The sequence below is a fragment of the Mustela lutreola genome, chromosome 8 (assembly GCF_030435805.1).
Source record: "Mustela lutreola isolate mMusLut2 chromosome 8, mMusLut2.pri, whole genome shotgun sequence".
NCBI classification, from domain to species: domain Eukaryota; kingdom Metazoa; phylum Chordata; class Mammalia; order Carnivora; family Mustelidae; genus Mustela; species Mustela lutreola.
In genome coordinates this window covers 44,575,820-44,588,985 of record NC_081297.1, presented here as the reverse complement: position 1 = coordinate 44,588,985, position 13,166 = coordinate 44,575,820, and the positions used below count along the sequence as shown (strand labels likewise).

At 57.5% G+C, this 13,166-nt stretch overlaps 1 protein-coding gene across 6 annotated transcripts in view; it reads left to right on the top strand.

Moving 5' to 3' along the window:
- The window catches only part of IQSEC3 (IQ motif and Sec7 domain ArfGEF 3), a 102,717-nt gene extending 93,967 nt beyond the window's left edge, over positions 1-8,750 (top strand). Inside the window, exons 13-15 of one of the 6 annotated variants that reach the window (XM_059184472.1) lie at positions 1,921-1,970; positions 2,057-2,136; positions 5,357-5,447. In XM_059184472.1, the coding sequence (XP_059040455.1) occupies positions 1,921-1,970; positions 2,057-2,131 (125 nt within the window). In that variant the 3' untranslated portion in view covers positions 2,132-2,136; positions 5,357-5,447. Of the gene's footprint in view, positions 1-1,920; positions 1,971-2,056; positions 2,137-5,339 lie in introns of all 6 variants that reach the window. The other 5 variants (XM_059184473.1, XM_059184470.1, XM_059184471.1 and 2 more) reach the window with 5 other exon arrangements.
- Positions 8,751-13,166: the final 4,416 nt, after the last annotated feature.

Here is a 13,166-nt window from a genome sequence, read left to right as displayed (position 1 = left end):
AGTGGGGGAGCCTCCCATGCACGCACCCACCCTGCATCCAGACTCCCCGGGGACTGCTGGGGTTCACTGGGGGGTGGGAGGTGTAATAAAGTAAAACAGCTTGAGAAAAATTACTGCCTATGATGGGAGCCCAGTGAGGAGGACGGTAGAAGGATCTGGAAATCTTGGTCTGCCAGTCGAGTCTTTTTCCTAATGAGCCACAAGTGCTCCAGGCCAGAGTCAGCCCACCCCAACATCCAGATAAACCTTCAAACCCGTTTTCCCCCGTGGTTTCTTCAGACTGACTTATTCACTCCAGACGACTCAAGCCGGTTTCAGATTTTGTTATCAGCTCAGGCCATGTTCTCTAGATCTGCTTCCTTTCTGCCACTGACATCTTCCTACTTTCTACCTCTTGGCCTTCACCTTACCGTCCCCCACCGCAGGGAGAAGTATCACCGCCACCCCCTCTCTGCAGTCCCAAATAAAAATCAGAGGCCAAGATGGCATAAGAATGAACTCCATCCATGAACAGACCTCCAGTAAACCATCCAGAACTGTTCACTGGTTAATTAATTCAGCCATTTATTCTTACATTTAACAAACCCTTATCAAGTGCCTGCCGTGTGCCCCTTGCAAGCACTAGAAGACCAGGTCCAGCAAGACCGTGGCTTGAGCCGAGACACTCTGGTGGGTTTCATGCTGGGCCCCGGCCCCCGGTGACAGCTGTGACACCACGATGCTGGGCCAGACGGTACTGCAGGCCTTGGTCACTCTGGAGATGGGATTCCTTTCCCAAGCAAGACCTGAGGCTCCTTTAGCTGCACGGGGATTCTCACTGTGACGTCATCTTCCTTGTGTGGGTTTGGCCTGACATCGCGCATTCATAATTCTCCACCCGGCCTGAGTGTCCAGCCAGCCCCTCCATTTCTATCAGGTCATAGTACACGGGTCACTGCTTGTTTGCACAGCTGTGTAAACTCCAGAGCCAAACCTCAGCTGTGATTAATTACTTGACATCCCACCCCACTCTACAGCTCAGCCTGCCTCTTTTGGAAGCTGCACCCCCTGGTCAGGCCAGGATGCCTGTCTCCAGGGCCTGGTCCATCAGTCACCTCCTGCTTGGGGTTCTTCTTGGTCCCAAACAATGGCATAGCTCCCTCTTATGCTACAGAGAGCAGAGAGATGGACCCAGCAAGGGAACTTGCGCACATGGGAGCGCACATGCACCGACACACACATAGACACACATGGGCACACAGCAGTCAGAGGGGCTCCCCAAAGGGGCTGTGGGAGACCTGATGAAGGCCAGGGAGGCAGCTGGGACTGAGCCAGAGAAAGCCACCACACTGTCCCTGGAGGCCCGCAGGGTTCCTGGTGCTGTGCCAAGCCAGTCAGAATGCCCTGTAGGGCTCACACAGCCACGCTTCCCACGCCAGGCCCTGTACAGGCCTCAGTTTACTGAATCCCCACCCCAGAGCTAAGTAGCGGGGATAGGAACACAAAAGGAACACTGCCTCTCCCTCAAGGGGCCTGCACTGGTCAGGGACAGGTTAACAGCGGAGCCTCCCTGTGTTACTGAGAGCCAATGGCACCATGAAGCTGACTTTCACTGTCCCTATTGGGGAGGCTTTGACCATGGGTAAACGAGACTCAACAATGCTCACATAAAAACCATCAGAGATCCTGTAGTCTGCATGCCCAAGGGCACACAGCAACCAAGGGGCAGAATTGGGCTCTGCCTTCAGGTCCACCGCCCTGGGGCTGCGTCCCAGTCAGGAGTGGCACAGTACCCGGAGTCTTCTGTCCACACCAGCTAACTGCAAGGATGCTTGGTATCAGGTCGGGTTGTGGGGGGCCGGGGCGGGGCGGTGGCTGGGAAAGGCAGAAATTTGTATTGGGTTGGGTAGAGAGTGAGCCCTGTGCTCTTTGCATTCAAAGCCAAAAGGGAAGCGGCGCTGGGGGAGAAGCCAGTGGAGAGCACGGTGGAGGTAAGTGGACGCCTGGTCGCCCAGGTGAGTGGTTCCGAACCCCTGCTTGTCCTTCTTCTCACTGTCTCTGTTGTTTCTCTTCTCAGGTATTAATCAATGCCTCCCCAGCCCGACTCACCATTTTACCAATTTCAAGAGATACAATTAAAAGTTACTGCTAGCATGGGTAATGCCACTGTTCCAGCGCCTAATTAAACCACAGCCCTCTCTGCCCATTCCCCGGCCGCGTGCTCTCCGAGGCCGAGCTCCCAGACTGACACCTGCAGACGATGCCCATGATGCCTCCGTAGCGACTCTGCTCACAGCCCCCCAAACCACCTCCCCAGCAGACTGCTCACTGATCCCCTAATACACGCTCTAGCAGGGAAGCCACCGGTCCTTCCCCGTGGGGTGTCTGTCCCCCACAGGAGGGAGCTTGGGCCCCTCTGGAGACTCACTCCTCACGTCCAGCCCTAGGGCCCACTTCCGGGGCGGACCCTGCCCGCCCAGCTGCCTCTTGGGACAGTTGGAGAACAGAGACAGGGGGCAGCTGAGAGTGGGGATCTCCTCCCTGGACCCGCCCGTCCATTTGTAAAGCGGCCCATGGCGTAGGGGTGCATGTGGGAGCCAGTGAGGGAGAGCAGGGTTGGGTCACCTTGGGGATTTCCCTGGGGGGACAGCAGAGGTATCCGAAGACTCCCCACGTGGGAGGGGGATTCCCTCCCAAGCCACACAGGGAGAGGCTGGGGAGGTAGCCGCCGCAGCTAGTCCTTGCCAAGCCCGCAAGTGGGGGGCCTACTTAGAGCCCCCTATAAGCTCCCCTGGGCCCCAGTCCTCCCCCATTCTCCCCTCCCACCCCAGTGAACCCCTCACTCCTCTGCCAGGCCTCTAGGGATGAATAGCTTCTCACACACAGACACCTCCTTTCCCAGCCCCACCCCCAGCTGGAGGAGCCCCCACTTAGAGGGAGGGAGGAGCCTGCCCACCATGATGCCCCAGGGGAGCCCAGCTTCTTCCCTCTTTTCCCATGGCCCCCACCCCCCACACACCTGGGTCTGGAGGAGGCACCTTTACACGGAGGAGCTTCCTGCCCCAGCAGCTGACAAGCCCCCAGGGTGGGTATCCCATCCCGTGCCCCCTCTTCTCCCCATCTTCCTGCAGCTGCCCATTCTCTAGCCTTGCAGATAAACACACAAGGCTCCCAGCCGTCGGGTTTGTTCTCCCAGCTCTGCCCTGCCTTAGCCTGGCTGCCTAGGGAGCACAAGCCATCTGATGGCCGGTCCTCCCCCCCCCCCCACCTGCCAGAGGGCCACGTGGCTATCTGCAAGGCTGCCACCCCCAGCTAGCCCGGGGCCCTGCCAGCCTCTGCTCCCCTGCACTGAGGGCAGCCTCGCTGCCCCCAGCCTCTCAGCTGGACCCCAAGCTCTCTCGTCCTCTGCCCTCTCTCCGGCACTGCCTGGCCGAGCCCCTCTGGCAGGCGCTTCTCCATCTTCTCCGAGCTGTTCTGACCTGCTACTCATGATCCATCCTCTCTCTCTCTCTCTCTCTTCCCCCGCTCTCTCTCTGTTCTTCCATTAGCAGGGAGGTAAGAAGGGGGTCAGAATGAAATGTTTTGCTGTCACTTCCTGCTTCTCACTTACCATTAAAGATAAGGAATCCAGGCTGAGGTGGAGAGAAGGGAGGGCCAGGCAGTGGGGGGGGGGGGGGGTCCGGAAAGTAAGAGGTGATGAGGGGGCGGAGATGAGCCAAGAGCTGTGGGTTGCGTGAGGGAGGGGTGCGGGCCGGGAGGAGGAAAAGGAAGTCCAGTGGGTCTGGACTAGGGCAACTAGACACCAGCTGTAAAATCTGGGGGAGCAGGAGAGCAGAAGGCCTGCCCCCACTCTCTAGGCCACTATTCTCTTGGGGAGTAACTCAGAATACAGGCAGGTGGAGAAAGGAGCTGGTCCCCTCCAGCAGTGGAGGGCAGAAGCCTTCTGCCAGAGTGGGGATGGCAGAGGCAGAGGGCTCCCCAAGAAGAAGGTGGGCCCCAGCTATGCCCTCTGCCTACCCTGTGTCTCAGCAGAGCACTGAGGGACTGGGGGGGGGGGCTCCTTCATTTGACTGGGGGGAGATGGATCTCAGCCTAGAAAATGCTGCCAAGGCTGGAGGCTGAGAGTGAAGAGGAGAGCCTCCAATGTGCTGAGCACAGCAGGGTTTGTGGCTATTGAAAGGGTAGACAAAGCAGGGGCTTGGGGGACTGTGGAGAGGGAAGCAGCCCATGGGGAGTGCTTGGGCCCAGAAGGGGGGGGGGTTCCAGAAATTGTTTCCTGTGCCAATAAATTCGGTTAGGAACCCCTGGTGTACAGCTCCGAGATGGGCATCTTGGTCTAGACCTGGCAATCAGGACTCCTCCACTCCAGCCTTGATGTCCCCCTCTGTGCTCTGAGAGCCCATCCTGGGTGGTGGTGGCCCAAAGACAGTAGGATGCCTCAGAGTGAAGGGTGTCAGCCACCTCAGAGGGCCAGGGGTTAGAAGGGGTTTGTGTGGCAACATTTGCCACACATTCCCCATGGGGAGCTGGAAGGTGAGGAACTAAACACATCCCACCCCCCAGAAGGCTTGAGCTTCTTTTCTCCCATTTCCCCAACCTCCCCCTGCTAGGGAGAGAAGGCCAGGTTGGTTCAGAGTGACCTCCATGGGTCGAGGGAGGGCATAACGATTAGAGTCCTTTCTGAGGATCCTCTCCTGCAGTCGGACAAATTTAACCAGGATGCAGGCTGGCCCAGAAAGGCAGCTGGGGACTGAGCTCTGGCCTTGGCTATCTGGGTTGCTTTTAGATTCATGGTTTTGGCCCTGGGGAAATCTAGGAGGACAGGGTAGGTCCAGATCGTCCCTTCAGAGGCCCCCAGTGTTCTGGGTTTGGGCTCCTTTGTGATTCAACAGGGCTGGTGAAGCTTCCCCTTTAACAAAGGGAGGAGGGGGCTTGAAAGGCTCAAAGATGATGGACTGTCCCTGTGTCTGGTCTCTGTTTGTCCTCGCCATAGCCCTGGGAGGCAGGGAGAAGGCAAAGACCATTGTCCTGTTTTCTAAGCTCAGAGGTTAGTAGAGAGGGAAGTAGAGAGAGGTTTACCCGTGAGATGTGACTGCAGAGGCCTGCAGAGCCCCAGGTGAGGAGAAAGGCCTGAGAGCCGAGCTCTCTGGACCACAAAGGGGGCGGCCCTTCTGTATGGCAGCCGGAGTTCCTCCAGGCCTGTGGGGAGGCAGCCAGCTCGGCTCGAGGTGAGGGCTGGAAGCTGCCGAGGGGCCCAGGAGACGAGAAAGGGCTGGGGAGGGAGGCTCAGGGTAGCCAGTCCTAGCAGCTGGGAATTAGTCTTGTAACATTTCATGCTTCTCTGGCTGTTTCTAAACTAGGTGTCAATTCACAACAGGCTTCAAACGTCTCAGCACAACCCCGGGCTGGGGGCCGAGAGGGGAGCGCCAGCGCCGCCGCCAGACCCGCAGCCTAGCCCCTTGAGGGAGCAGCCCCCGCTGCTGCCGCCGCTGCCACCCACACCCCCTGGGACCCTGGTGCAGTGCCAGCAGATTGTCAAGGTCATTGTCCTGGACAAGCCCTGCTTGGCCCGCATGGAGCCCCTGCTGAGCCAGGCCCTCTCCTGCTACGCCTCGTCCTCCTCCGACTCCTGTGGCTCCACACCCCTGGGTGGCCCAGGCTCCCCCGTCAAGGTCATCCACCAGCCTCCGCTGCCCCCACCCCCACCCCCATACAACCACCCCCACCAGTACTGCCCACCAGGTTCCCTGCTGCACCGGCGCCGCTACTCCAGCGGCTCCAGGAGCCTGGTGTAGACTTTGTTCCCCACTGCGCTGCTGTCCTGGAACGGCTGGCCAGTGGGGGTGGGGGACCCTTAGCTGCCCCCAGCAGCCCCAACACTCCCTCGCTCGCTGCTCCCCACACTCCGGCACAATGCACTCCTGGCTACTGTTCACCATCATTTTGGAAAGAGATTCTCAATCCCAGGCGCCTGGGTCGGCCTCGCCCACCATGCTTCCCTTGGTCCTAAGCACCCCTTCTCCCTAATCTGGGCACACCACTTCACTCCTGGGGCCCGACACAGCAAGGGACCCCTTCGTCCTGTTACCATTCTGGCTCCTTGGGCCCCAGACTGAGTCTGTCGGGTCCCAGGCTTCAGGCCAGGTGGGGAAAGCAAGGGGTGGGAGGCTTCCTCTTCAGCAGCCCCCAAGCGGACCCCCTAACCCCCGGGGGATGTTGGCTGTCCTGGTCACATCCTCCCCCTCCTCCCAGGGCCTTCTCCCACATTCTCAGGAGCTGGGCCCTGCCTGTCTAGGGCTTCTCTGACGTCAGGAAAGTTCTGAAGTTAAGAGGGAAAGGGAAAGGGAGCCCGTCAGCAGAGCTGTGGAATCATAAGGCCATACAGCCACCAAACACACCTTTTAAAAGAGTTTTCTAGTTCTCTAGTCCCAGATAGTGCCCAGCCAAGGCGAAGTGCAGAGGTGAAGACTTAAACATACTCATCTGAACCAGGCTCTTCCAGCCTGGAAGCAGACACACAGAGAAGTGGTGGTGATTGCCCAAGGGACGGATACAGCCAGCAGAGGTAGAATTCAGACCTAAGTCAGGGTTCCTTCTGGAATGGCTGTCGCGGCCCCCATGAGAGGTTTGGAGACAGAAGCAGGCGAGAGAAGCAGGTGCTATAAAGGCACCGGCATTCCTCCTGCTGCCATTCCCAACCAGCCCGGCAGCCTTTAAATCCTGCTCCCTGTGCCTCCTCCAGGAAGGCTTCAGACCTGCCTCCAGGAGGCGTGGCTGAAAGATCCCCCACACCATCACAGTTGCACAGGAGAGCCGAGCAGGGCTCACTGACTGCTGAACAGGGCCCACCAGAATCAGAGTGTCTGCTTTTGTGAGGCCCCGCGGAGCCGAGGCACTCAAAGCCCTTGGGCACTACAGTGGCCTGCCCCATCCCAGCCCTTTCAGGAAGTATCTGCCCCGAGTCAGGCCGGGCTCTCCAGTACTGTGCCAAGAGTTCATTTCTGTCCTTCGTTAAGATCCCCTCTCACTTGAAGCCCATTAGCAAAGCCTGCCAAGACAAGGAAGGGACTATTGGCTAGGGCTAAAGTGAATCTGCGTTGCCCTGACGCCTACCCCGTGCCCCAGAGGGAGTGCCCCGAGCCAGCTAGGAGACGCAGCATCCTCCCCCACTCTCAGAGGTTCCAGATGACCTAGTTTCTAATGTGTGTGTGCGGTCACCCAGACGTCACATGATGTCACCCAGTGAGTTTATTTCTGGCTCTGTCTTTGTCAGCCCCGTTTTCATAACTTGTGACCAATTTGCTGCCGCCTCCCCGGGTGGCTGCCCAGCTGATCTCCTGTACTTGTCTCTCCCTGCCACCCCCCAACCCCCCGCCCCGTGCCTTTCCTGTAACAGGTGGCTACAGTCCTAGCCTTCGGAGCAGAGTGGCTGACAGATGGAGCCCACAGATTCAGTCACCTCTGGTGCCCTTGACCAAGGCAGGGAATGCCCTTAAAAAAATGCAGGCCTAGACAACAGGAGTCACGGTTGGGGGGACTCAGTGGGGGGAGTGGATGAACCTTGAAAGGGGCCAGGCCGAAAGAGAGCGATAATTACACTGGGTGGCAGGGAAGCTGCCTTAGGACAGAACAGGAGCTCTGAGATGGCAGTGTTCACTGGGTAGGGACCGTGAGTGCCAGGGACCGCCGAGAAGGGGCACCATCACAACTGCTGGACTCCTATTACCTGCTCACCCAGTGCTTCTGGTTGGAAAGTGCCCTCCTCTCTGTTGATGGGCACACAACCTCCGTCCCAGCTCTGCTGTGGCCCTGACTTTCCAGGCCGGGCCCAGCAAAGGTCTTAGGGCTGAAACCATGCCTGGAGCCTCTCTCTGAAGACCAGACGCCCAGGCACCACAGGGTCCCTTCCCCAGGTAGGGGCTTACCCGCTCTCACTGGGGTGGTTTCCCTGGGCCCCACTGGCAGCGCAGGGAGGCCTGGCCTAGGAGGCAGATCAGCCTGGGTCAGCGGCACCTGGAGCCAAGCCTGGGATCTGAGGGGCTTTTAATTCCTGATGGCCCCCCTCAGTGTCAGGAAAGCCAGACTTCCCACTGGCTCTAACTGCCCTCCTTCGATCAGCCAACAAGCTGAGGTTGGGACCCACCTCATTCCCTGTCCCCAGAGAGGTGGGACAAGCCTCCTGCTCCTCCCCACGGCAGCGTCAGGCCCCAGCCCTCCCAGAGGGCCTGGCTGGATGTGCAGTAGGGCTCCCTGCTCCCCGAGGCAGTGGGGCGGGGGTGCAGTGGAGTGCTGACTGGGCCCCCAGACACAGTGTCCTGAGCACATCCCCCATGACCCCAGGATGGGCCCACTGGATCAGCTCTCTAGGCCTTACTTTAGGGGACCTGGGCTCCCTCTCAGTGGTATCCATCCAGTCCCAGCTTCAGAAGCAGGAATGGGAATGATTAATAGTTTTCCCACACAGTTTTTTTTTTTTTTTTAAAGATTTTATTTATTTATTTGAGAGAGATTTATTGAGAGAGATCACAAGCAGGCAGAGAGGCAGGCAGAGAGAGAGAGAGGAGGAAGCAGGCTCCCTGCTGAGCAGAGAGCCCGATGCGGGGCTCGATCCCAGGACTCCGAGTTCATGACCCGAGTCGAAGGCAGCGGCTTAACCCGCTGAGCCACCCAGGCGCCCCTCCCACACAGTTTTGAGCAAGTCCCCCACTGGAGCTGGAACAAGCCCCCGCCCCCACCCTGGCAGCTTGGCCTGGAAGCCTGCTAGTCTCCAAGACATACCTATCAATCAGACCTGGGCCCTGGACAACCCCCCCACCCCCCGCCGACTGAACCCTGTTCCCCCACAACCTGCCAGAATGTCTCTTTGCGTCCAATAGGCTTCCCTGGTAGCCATCTGTCCATCTGTCCCTGTGTCCTGCTGTACAGACCTTCTTGCTGAACATCCCCCCACCCGCGCCCCAGCCCCCCGCATCTGCCCCCTCTCCTCGTTGGAGAGAAACCTCTCTAGGGAAAGGCAGGATGGCTGCACCCAGCGATGAATCCAAATGGCAAATATTTTGTAACAAAATAGCCCAGAGGTATTTTATCTGTTCAATTCATAGAGTTTTAGAGATTATATTGAAATATGTCACTTGAGCAAATTGCGTTGGTTCCGTTTCTCTCAGAGTGGGGTCCTACCTTGGGTCCAAGCGTCCGGTTGGCCAGAGTCCGAAGCCAGAGGCTGCTGTGCAGCCCTCAGCCCCGAGGGCTTTGGGGGGCAGCTAGACTGCCAGGCTGCTCTCCTCTGGCCACAGCGGTGTCATCTCTGACCCCGGGATGGGGTAACTCGGTGCCACCATAGGACACGGTTAGGAAGCCCCATCCGAAATAAAAAAGAGTTGGGGGCTTGTGCGGGAGTCATAGGATGGGTCAGAGCTGCGGGTGCAGGGCCGGGCAGCTGACCCCAACACTCAGCGCTGCCACACAGCGCGCATGCGGATACACGCGTTCCCACAAGCACCTTTCAGCCAAGTAAAAGAGCCGCTAACAGTGGAGACCGGGGCCACGTTAGAGGGAAGAAGCCCTATGACCTCCAGTGTGCCTCCCCGCAGAGAGGGAGAGGAGGGGTCAGGACCCCATCTGCTGTGCTTGGCCTTATGCCATGGAGAGCGGGGCTGTGTTTGGGTTCCCAGGTCCCACTGAGCACATTTGATCATCAGCCTCTGAATGTCTGACCTTCTAATCACAGGTCTGCTTTGACCAGCCTTGGGGTAGAGAGCCCTTCCGGAGGTGGAGGTCAACAGGCCCGAGGGCACGGAAGGACAAGCTGCACCGAACCATGGAGTGTGTGGGGCAGACATCTGCAGGTTGCAGGAGGGGACCCCCAAATTCTGCAGGAGACGACAACAGCATCAGGGCGGAGAGGAGAGACAAGGGGCTCGAGCAAGCATTCACTGCTATGGACAGGGGCTTCACAGAGAGTGATTTCCCCTGGCGGGGGAGAGAGGACAGAGCCTTGCAGCAAAGCCAACGCTTCAGAGTCAGTGCACTGTGGGATAAGAGTGACTGGCCTGGGTGGAGGGTCCGGGGACACCTGTAAAGAGGGTGACCCACTCTCCTGGTGACCAGAACTCTGAACAACCAGAAATCCAGGCAGCTCCCCAGGCTGGGGCCCGTTATCCCCAGTTCAAGTAAGAAGGAACGTGACCTCACCCTCCTTCCAGGAAATGGGAAATTCCAGGAGAAGTCTGGGGCCAGCAATGACCTGTCCCATCCTGGGAACTCTCTGACCCAGGAATCTGAGGACGGGTCCCTGGAGAACACCCCTGAGGGGACCCAGCTCAGCCCAGGCCTGGGAGAGGGCTGAAGGCCAAAAGGGCTGCTGCTGTGTGGGAACACAGGGCGGCGCCATCCTCCAAGCCTTCTGGCCCCTGAGGTCGTCTGGAAGGAACACTCTTTCTCTAGTGGGAGAGGGAGACCACGGGCTCTAACGGAAGCCCCCTGGGTCCCTTGGCCAGTGCCTCTCCCTATAGTGACCCTTGAGCGGGGAGAAACTCCTCAGCCATTGATTCAGAATGTTTCCAATAAGGGGCACCTGAGAGCAATGGCCCAGAACAGGACAGCAGCGTGAGAATTCAGGGAGCAGTTAGCAAGGTTAGGAAGCCCAGCATGCCCCAGGCACTGGTACGGGGGCGGGGGGCATCCAGTGAATGGGACAGACAAGGGTCCTGCCCTCCAGGAGATCGCACTGAGCGGTGCTGTCACAGAAACACAAAGGGACAGCTGTTTTCACAGAGCAAGTGGTGGCGCAGGAGAGGTGAGGGGGAGATGGGGAGGGGGTGAACAGTCAAGGAAGGCCTCTGCAGGGAGCCAGACACAGCAAGGTCAAGACCAGTTCCGAGGACAGGGGAGCAGTTCAGGGGGCGGAATGACCATAGCTTCCTGAGGCAAAAACAGAGACGCTCTGCCACAGGACTGTCTCCTAATCTGTGAATGTCCTTACATGAAAGGACCATCTCGACTGAGGAAATGATAAAATTGGGCTTCTCCTGGGAAACTTCAGTTGGCGGGGCACCATCATCAGTGGGGAAGGAGAGGGCTTGGACACAGGCTGGCAGGCACTTCCAGGGGCTGGCCAGGTGGGGGCAGCTACTGTCCAGAGCAAAAGTTGGTGCGGAAGAGCCGCCTGCCGCCCCCCCACCCAGGGCCCAGTGGGCCACCTCACAGCCCTCTGTCCACCTCGTCCCTGTCACCCCATGCCAAGGAAACTCAGATTTGCTTTTTAAAATAACAGGATGGATTCCATGGCCCATTACCCACAAGACCTGGGTTGGCAACCTTTCTTGACCTCAGCATGAATTACCCAAAACTGTGGTAGGGTCAATTTCTCGTCCCGCAGGGCTGGCAGAAGGCTGCCATGGACCTTGGTACGCCTCCCTTCCTTCCCCAAGCCTTGACAGATGGGGCTTGTTGACCACTGCTTTGCAGGAGTCCCCATCAATCAACAAACGTTGGCCCGTGGGATGAAATGAAGAGGCCGCCCACCCCAGGTGTCTTTCCTGAGCTGCCCTGAAGGAAGCTATTTGGGACGGAGGTGGTTTTAGAGCAGGAGGCACAGGCAAACTCTATGGACTGAAGGACCGGGACCTAGGGAGGAAGCCTGGCAGCAGACGCTTGTGCCCACTCTTGTCAGATTGCTTGTGGAAAATGGCTCAGGAGGACGCCTCACTGTTCCATAGCTCACCAATGCGGTGCCAGGCCGATGCTCATGGCTGCTCCCTCTTAGGGCTGGTTCCACCCTGCTCTGGCACCCTACTGACCCCTGGCCCAGGAGGTCCCCTCACTTGCTCTACTCAGCTGCCATCAGTTCCCTCTCTCCTCTGACCCACAGAGTGAGCCACTGAGGTACAAGAGAGCAGCCAGGGTCACAGACAGGGAGTGTCCGGGGAACGGGAACTCAGGAGAGCTCTCCATCAGGACAAAGCATGGCCCCGAGAGGCCACCACCACCAGGCAAGTCTTCACAAGGCAGGGTGACGTGTTCCCTCCAGGAGAATGTGGGGCCCGACAAGAGCACGTGGCCTGTAGTGGCAGCCTGACCTCTTATCTGCTCCTCTCCCCTTCCCAGGAAGGAGCCAGACCCAGGGAGACCCATGTTGTTCCAGCCTAGAGACAGAACCGGTCCCACTGGGAAAATTCCATTCTGGAAGAGGCTGGAGGATGAGGGAACTGGGCTCAGGAGATGAAGGGGTCGGATGAAAACTCTTTCCTCACCCTCTCCTCCCATCCCTCCCGCAGGTCTGGGTGGCTCCTTTCCCTAGAGAACCAGGCGCCCTAGACCCACTAGCTAGCCCTGAGCACCTCTGAGTTTCCTGCTTCCATGACCCTAAGGAACCTCAAGGCAGGCTGTGGAGAAGTTGTGGGAACCAGCTGCAGAAAGGCAGGAAGCCTCCAGGAGAGCTGGCTCTTATTCCACATTCCCAGCTTCCCTTCCCCCAGAACCCCCAATCCTTTCTCCTTCTAAGACGTCCAGGCTTGGAAGTGGCCTCCCTCGCAACCCCCCAGGATTGAGGGAGCCTAGTCCACCATCTCAGAGAGACACAGAGTCCCCGAATGTCCGACCCGGAAGCAACAGGTTAGTCAGCCCAACTGCCATCTCTGACAGGATTGTTCCCATTAAGAAGTTAAAGTCTCAAAAAATTAAAATAAAATAAAAAATAACAAAACAAAACAGGATAATCTTAAAGGCAATAGGAAAAAGGAACTAATCAAGACAAAAGCAGAAACAGAGAAACAGAAAAGATACACACAACAGAAAGGATTAACAGAAGCAGAAGTTAGTTCTAAGGAAAGACTAATCAAATTGACAAGCCTCCAATTAGACTGATCACGACAATGAGATTTGGCACAGATAAATAAACTGAGACAGGAAGGGGCACATAGCTACCAATCCTGCAGAAATGTTTTTATAAACAGAATACTACAAACCAGCTATAAATAAACTACACACTTTAGAACAACATGTTTGAAAATTGTCATGTAAGATGAGTACAATCTTTGAAAAATACTTTACCAAAACTCACTCGAGTACAAATGGGAAATTTGAGATGAATGGTCATTAAAGAAATTTGAGCACATGTTAAAAAATCTCTCTGCCACCTCCCTCCACGGAAACAACGACAGAAGACCAGGCCAAATGGTTCTACACAA